Genomic DNA, 7,408 nt, shown 5'->3' on the forward strand with positions numbered 1-7,408 from the left:
TAAGGAATCTCTGTCTGCATCCAACATGGGGCTTGAAATCATGACCCCAAGATCAAGAGCCTCATGCTTTTCCAACTGAGGCAGGCAGCCCCAAAACAAAACAAAAATTTAAATATATTTTTAAATAACAATAATAAACTATTGCATGTTAGCACAAATCACAGTTTTTGTGGGAGAGAAAAACTATTTTCCAAAACAAACAAAAAATTACTTAGAAAAGTAGCATTGTTTTTACATTTTTGTAAAATCCCTTTAATGTCTGGCTTAAGAAAGACACCCAGATTCTCCTATCTGCTCATATGCAACACATGCAACCTGTTGGGAATTGTTGTTTTAGCTAAAGTAGAGAGTAGTTTCCCACTATGTGCAGTTTTACTTTATAAGGCTTCAGCTAACCCGCAGTCAGCTGCGATCAGTCCAGAAGCAGACGATCCTCTTGATCTGACATAGCGTCAGAAGGTCAATAGCGGCCTAACGCTCTATCACAATGCCTGCATCATTCACCTCACTTCATCTCATCACATAAACATTTATCATCTCGCATTATAAGAAGAAGACTGAGCATAGTGCAAGATACTTTGAGAGCGAGACCACATTCACATAACTTTTATTACAGTATGTTGTTATGATTGTTTCATTATTAGCTATTGTTTATCTCTCACTGTGCCCAACTTATAAATTAAACTTTATCATATGTATGTATAGATGGGGGGGAACAGTACATACAGGGTTTAGTACTACCTGCAGTTTCAGGAATCCAGAGTTGGTCTTGGAATGTGCCCCCTGCAGATAAGAGGGGGACTACCGTGTGAAGAAACTACAGCCTCCCAGAATATGTAGTTAAGAAAGGGGAGGAATATTTTAGCCTTTTCGGATAATTGTGGATATTCTTCTTTGATACTACACCAAAACTGGACAAATCTTAGTTTCTTAAAGGTTAGTTTTAGTGGGGAATCTGAAGCCATATCTATAAATGTTTCATACTCCGTTACGTTAAAATTTGTTGGATCTTATATTTGAAATGGATCTTTTGTACATGCATTGGGCATCTAGAAAATACTGGTTCACTGTGTGACGTCAGTCTTCTAAATGTTGACTCCTTTCATTATAGAATATTTTTAAGGTCACATATATTAATATTACCTCTGATCTCACCAGAAATGTTTGTAAGTTTGGGGGAGGCTCATGATACAAGTTCTCCAAAATGCTTTTTTTTATTTATTTTTTATTTTTTTTAATGTTTATTTTCGAGACAGAGAGAGACACAGCATGAGCAGGGGAGGGGCAGCGAGAGAGGGAGACACAGAATCTGAAACAGGCTCCAGGCTCTGAGCTGTCAGCACAGAGCCCGACGCGGGGCTCGAACCCACGAACTGCGAGATCGTGACCTGAGCTGAGGTCGGACGCTTAGCTGACTGAGCCACCCAGGCGCTCCACAAGTTTTCGAAATTCTGATTTCCCCTCAAAAGCTCAAAGTTTATCATTGGTAGCAGTGTTGTCCTTGAGGTGACCAGCTCACTTCATTCATTTTTGAGCAGGTGTTTGCCAGACACCCCGGTCTGAGTCACCATGGTCGTCAGTCATTGTTGCAAACTGAAAATGGAGCTCCGTTTACGAAGTGGCATCTCGGCCTGCAGCTGGGCCTGTGGTGCTTCTCCTTGAGACGTCCTGGAGCAGACTTGCTTTCTGCACTCTTTTCACTTTATCACCACAGAATATTTAAAAAGACAACTATTCAAGGGTTGCAGTTTCATAAAATTCTAATTTTTACTGCTACCTAAGTGAAATTGGCATTTTTGTTTTTACTACAAGTGTAGTACAATTTATCGTCACTGCCTTGATTCATACTAAGGCACTGACACTTTTTACCCATCATTGCTTTTGTATTATCGGTGCAAATGCCAACACAGTGAATAAAGGTAAATTGTTCTGAAAGTGGTTTTGACCTTATGTATCCCCTGAAAGGGTTTCTGAGGACCCCAGAAGCCTGTAGATCACACTTGGAGAACCACTGATCTATAGAGAGGGTGTGTGTGTGTGTGTGTGTGTGTGTGTGTGTGTTTAAGTTTATTTATTTTGAGAGAGGGAGAATGTGAGCGGGGGCGGGGGGGGGGGTGTGGCAAAGATAATGGGAGAGGGAGAATCCCAAGCAAGCTTCATGATGTCAGCTCACCGCCTGATGTGGGGCTCGAAGTGCTGAGCTGAAATCAAGAGTTGGTCCCTGAACCAGTTGAGCCACTAGGCGCCCCAGTGATCTATAGATAAATCCTTCTGTAAGCCTAATGGTATATAGGAAATTATAGGGGTGCCTGGGTGGCTCAGTCAGTTGAGTGTCTGACTCTTGATTTCTGCTCAGGTCATAATGGTGGTCATGGGCTCCAGTTCTGTATCAGGCTCGCGTTGAGCGTGGAGCCTGCTTAAGATTCTCTGCCTCTCTGCTCCACTCGAACACTCTCTCTTGTCTCTCTCAGATAAAATGTTTTTTCAAGGGGGGGAGGGGCCTCTAGATAGGATATATGTGTATATTATCTGAGGCTGTGCTCCATATTATTAATCCTGTTGAAACTCTCTGGAAAGCTTTGGAAGGAGGTGTATTATTAAATTCTTACTTTTTGTGTTTTGATTTTTTTGTCGTTGTTTAAGATCTATCCTCAGGAGAGACACAGCATAAGAGTCCCTGAATCTGGAGAACATTACGAACTGCATCTTTTGCACTACCTTCAAGAAAACCTTGGATCGCGTATTGCTGCTCTGAAAGTGATATAATTTTGACCTGTGTAGAACTCTGGTGTACACTGGCTGTTTAACCAAACGAGGAGGTTTAATCAGTAGAAAACACGGAATTGATCAACACATTTTGGTACCTGCCATGTAACATCTACTCCGGAAAGTATAATCGGTGCCGTGCAGGCGTCTACAGCTTGTGGATAGTAATCTAATACCTTAACCATACACACCCAAAATTGAATGACACCTATTTCTAAAGGACCCAGCAATACCATGAGAATCACTGAAGGAAATAAGACATTAGCACCATATATCCATACTACCTTATTTTCACTTCTAATAGCATTATAAACCTCATGGACTTAATTAGTGTATTTTTACAGTATACTTCTGAGTTTGTTAAAATATGATGATATTAGTGATTGGTTTGGTTCAATTCCAGAATCTCTGACTAGTTACAGATTTGATAGCACTTAAATGTAATTGAATAGCTTATGCTTCATTGCTTGGGGTGTATCCAGCATGTTATGAACTAATCACTATTAAACCTATGACTTAACCAGTCATTAATGATTTTTCAAGGATAACTTAGTGGCCTCCTAAAGACACTTATTTTGTTTCATTCGAGCTCTGACCAATTTTAGCCAATTTCAACTGTATCTAGTATAAATAGTTCTCTCTGATGATATGACAGAGTGGGCTTTTCCTTTCATACAAAGGCAAGTAACTGTACACGTAGCATGGTTTAATTAGTCTTACAATATTGATAATTACAGGCGGAAAAATTTTAAATGGTTAGAGCTTAAATATTTGCAGGCAATTTCTTCTCCTTTGAGAAAAGGAAAAAGTACACCTTACTCTTCAGAAAATTTAGTGGTGCCAGTTTCCATTGGGTATTTCCTTATTGAAAGGTTTCAGAATTTTAGGTGATGGAAGGGAATTGTGGTAGGGTTGGGGATACTAGGGTGTGTAGAATGACAGGGAGAGGAGGAGGGTCTGCTTAACAACTAAGTACAAGTGTAATTTGACCAAAAATACTCATGCAAAAGTTTTGGGGGGTTGAAACTGAAACTCCTAGAATGTTAGCTACAGAAACCAGAATTAAGAAATCACTCTCTTACCAGCGCAGTTACAGACCGATGTTATTCAGGGAGAAAAAGTTACTTAGTTACTTTCCTAATTCTAAGTTTTTGTTATTTTCCTCTTAATTTTGGAAACTTTACAAATTTAAACTTTCTCTATCCTTTTTAAATTATTTGAGCATAATTTAGGTATTGTGAGCTTAAAGAGGTTTCCAGACAACTTCTTTACCACAAACTGATCCCCAGCCAGCCATGGCTCTCTTTTTCAGTGTTCAAAGCCTCTAAGCAGCTTCTTGAATGGCCATGACATTTCCTGGTTTAGCCCTAGCACTTGACTGTTAAGGGAGCTCATAGGCTTTTCAGGTGCTGATTGGAATCTGTCATCTTGGAGTCTTTGGGGTTATTAGATGGGTCACGTTGCCAGCGGCAAAGAAGATACCTATGAGTTGGACCCTTTTTATCACAAGCCTCAGTGTTTGGAAAGTTGTTACCAGTACTTTTAAACAATGCTCCAAAAAAGTTGCTGTTTTTCTTTCTCACCACTACAGAGTCGATTTCTCCCGTAGAGAGCACAGCCTCCATCAGGAAGGATGATGACTGTGCGTCAGAGGTGAATTCATCACTGACGGCCAAGTGGGAGGTGGGGGAGGTCCAGAAATGGCAAGGTGACCTGGTGGCTCTGTCCTTGGGAAGGGGATTGGGTTTTGCTGTTTGTGTATTTATACTGTATCATAGGTACCACACTTTTCCTTATTGTCTGTGTATGTATTGATTTCTTTGTTTATATTTTCCCATGCCAAGGTCTGTTTATATTTTTTTCAATGTTAAATTAAATTGATTTGGGTAATTTTTCTTCCCAGGAAAGTATTTTCCCCCTTGATTTAAGTATATATCTGACTATCGAAGGTGGTTTTTGTTTGTGAACTGGTTGGCCCCCAGGGATCTATCCTTATATAATATGCAAAGTAGAAATGGTATACAGTGGCTTTTAGACATCTACTCATTTGAAACCTCTTGCCCGTTAAAGCTATTTCTTCAAAACGGCGTCTCTCATTTTACCAAAACAAACCTAAAAGAACCTCATGTGCTCTTGAATTCACCAGTGTTTTCCTTTTGCATCTTCCCTCTCCTTTCCTCATATCACAAGGAATGCCTCTGTTATAATCCCCAGTTCATTAAATGCCATTCTCCTTGTGTAAGGGGGAAAAATACAGGGCTGAATTCACTTGCAGAAAGACAGTTTGAGTTTTATTTTAAAAACCGATGAGGAAAACATCCTAGTCCATCCAAGCAATCAGTAGAAATCTCACTGAAACTATTTGTACCCTGTCAATGGGGAACATTTTAAAAGGCAAGAGCATATAAAAGTAGCAACAGTTTTGGTTAAGAACCAAAAAGCAGTAGGTTAAGTATCAAATGGGGCGGCTTTTGCAGGCTTGATAAGTAGGTGCGCTTGAGCAACCATCGGCAGGGGTGGTGGCTTACGTGTTGAGCGCGAGGACTCAATCTAAGAATCTTCTGGGATGCTTAGAAAAAGAAATGCAGTCTTGAACCTTATGCTTAGAACTTTAAATTTGGTTGATTTGGGTGGAGACCAGGAATCTGCATTTCTAACCGCCTTTCCTAGGTGATTCAAAGTTGTTTGTGGGCTACTTTCACAGACTCTTCTGTAGAGAATGGAATTGGATTAAGAGTAGAATAGGTGATTTTTACACTGGACTGATTTACAAAAACCTAAAGCAATAGTCAAGTACAGCTGCTCATCTGTGATCATGACTGGGCCCTTCTCACTCTGAAAGCAGCAGAAAGGTATTGCTAACTATGTCTCCTCTTTGCCTGGAGGTTTCGTTTTGGAATGAAGGTTCTTCCCTCAATGCCGTTCCTGGCTCATTTCCAAAGCCTCATACTAGAGGATGGAGTCACAAGGCATGCATTACTTTGTAAAGGAATGAGATACAGATACTGATGCTTCCTTTTTTTTACTACTTGTTTTATTCCTTACAGAAGGTGTAGCCCACCTGTCTGTAACATAATTCTCTCTTTAGGTGGAATGATTCCTATAAGATCTCCCATTCTTATAGAAGCCTAAATTTTTAAGCTTTGATACAATCTAATGTTCTCATCTGTTGGAGGAGGAACCGACATAGAGAGAGAAGAGAAAATATACCCATTGCCACGCGGCCGGTGACTGCTCAGCTGGTACTAGACTCCATCTGGATGCCCTGACTCACGGTAGTTAAATGATAGATAGAAAAGGCAAATTTTTAAAGAAGTATTTATTAATATATTCCTATGAAACATTTTAAAGATAACATAAAATGGTTAATTTTTCCATTCTGAAGTAAATGCTAAGCATGCTTATTACTGAAGCAGTACTTCTAATTAGTATATGACATTCTGAAGTTAATTAAAACTGTTAGACTAAATGTGTCTTCCTAGTAGTGAGGGATTTGGGAATTGGGGTGTAGAATAGAGTGCTTGCTTAAGCCTGAGAGCCTAACTTAGAGCTAGTTGAAGTAAGAAAAGAGACATGGCCATATCTAACTGAGGTTTTGAGGTGAGTGTCCGCTTCAGGCAGACATAAAGGAATAAAGAAACTTCCCTGACTCCCACTTTCCCAACTCTCCCCAGCCTCACCTATCCGTCTTGCAGCCTAAAATATGGAAACGTTAGTGCAAGGTGCCGCTTCCTGCTTCTCTTATTTCGTCAAGAGACGGTTCTAGGTAATCATTTCAGGAGTCCCTCACAGAGAGAAAAAGGAATATTTGTATGTTTGTTTCTGGATAACCCAAATACAAATTTATGTTGTATTCAGCACAATTGGAGTTCAGGTCTTTAATTTTAGAATACAAAGTGCCTGCTGTTTTAAGCATTGACTTGTATAAAAAGAATTGCATGTCTCACTCCAGTAAGTTTATGGGTTTTCTCATTTTCAGCTACATGGCTTTTAATCATGTAAAGTGAAACATTAGTTTTGTTGCATTTTATTACAGGTTCTTTGTTGCAATAAAGATGCTGCTAAATTACTTGATGTAAATGTTCCTTCCCCCCCACCCCCACCCCATTCCCTATTTGTACAATCTTGACTTGATTAGTGGCAAGTGTGGAGTGATTAATACACGTGTCCAAGGTCATGTGCTTGCAATGGAGAAAGGAAGACTGCAAGGTGATTACATGGGGTTTCTAGTACAAACCTAGCCAAAAATGCATCCAAACCCACACGGAGGTGTGCCGAGAACTGCTTTGTGCCTGCCAGTGGTGCCTAGCGACCAGCACTTTCTACTGCAGGGGTAGGGTAGGTGGTGCCTGGAGCCAGTGCCCTTCCTGAACAGCTGGGATTTTCTTAGGGATGCCACTTGGAGTTGATAGTGGTCTCTGCATGCTCCCTGGAAAATTTCTCGGGAGTTCAGTGTAATACTTTCTTCAGAGCTTTCTTTGACGATTCTCAGGTCTGTTGAAACTGTACTGGGGAAAACATGAACTCCTCTGAAATTAGTAAATTTGGGGTTTGTCTGATAATCCTTCCAGAACAGACGCTTAACCTGGATTCTCTAATCCTCTGAGGTGGTATGCAAAATATTGCATGAATGAGAGGAAGT

The 7,408-nt window shown here is 40.2% G+C and overlaps 1 protein-coding gene across 2 annotated transcripts in view; it reads left to right on the forward strand.

The window, feature by feature from the left end:
• The window catches only part of DPP8 (dipeptidyl peptidase 8), a 67,171-nt gene extending 60,336 nt beyond the window's left edge, over positions 1-6,835 (forward strand). For both annotated transcript variants that reach the window (XM_043555138.1, XM_043555137.1), the window contains exon 21: positions 2,644-6,835. In XM_043555138.1, coding sequence (XP_043411073.1) covers positions 2,644-2,766 — 123 coding nt within the window. In that variant the 3' untranslated portion in view covers positions 2,767-6,835. The remainder of the gene's footprint in view (positions 1-2,643) is intronic.
• The last annotated feature ends 573 nt before the right edge of the window (positions 6,836-7,408 follow it).

This window comes from Prionailurus bengalensis, chromosome B3, assembly GCF_016509475.1.
Source record: "Prionailurus bengalensis isolate Pbe53 chromosome B3, Fcat_Pben_1.1_paternal_pri, whole genome shotgun sequence".
In the NCBI taxonomy this organism is placed as follows: Eukaryota; Metazoa; Chordata; class Mammalia; order Carnivora; family Felidae; genus Prionailurus; species Prionailurus bengalensis.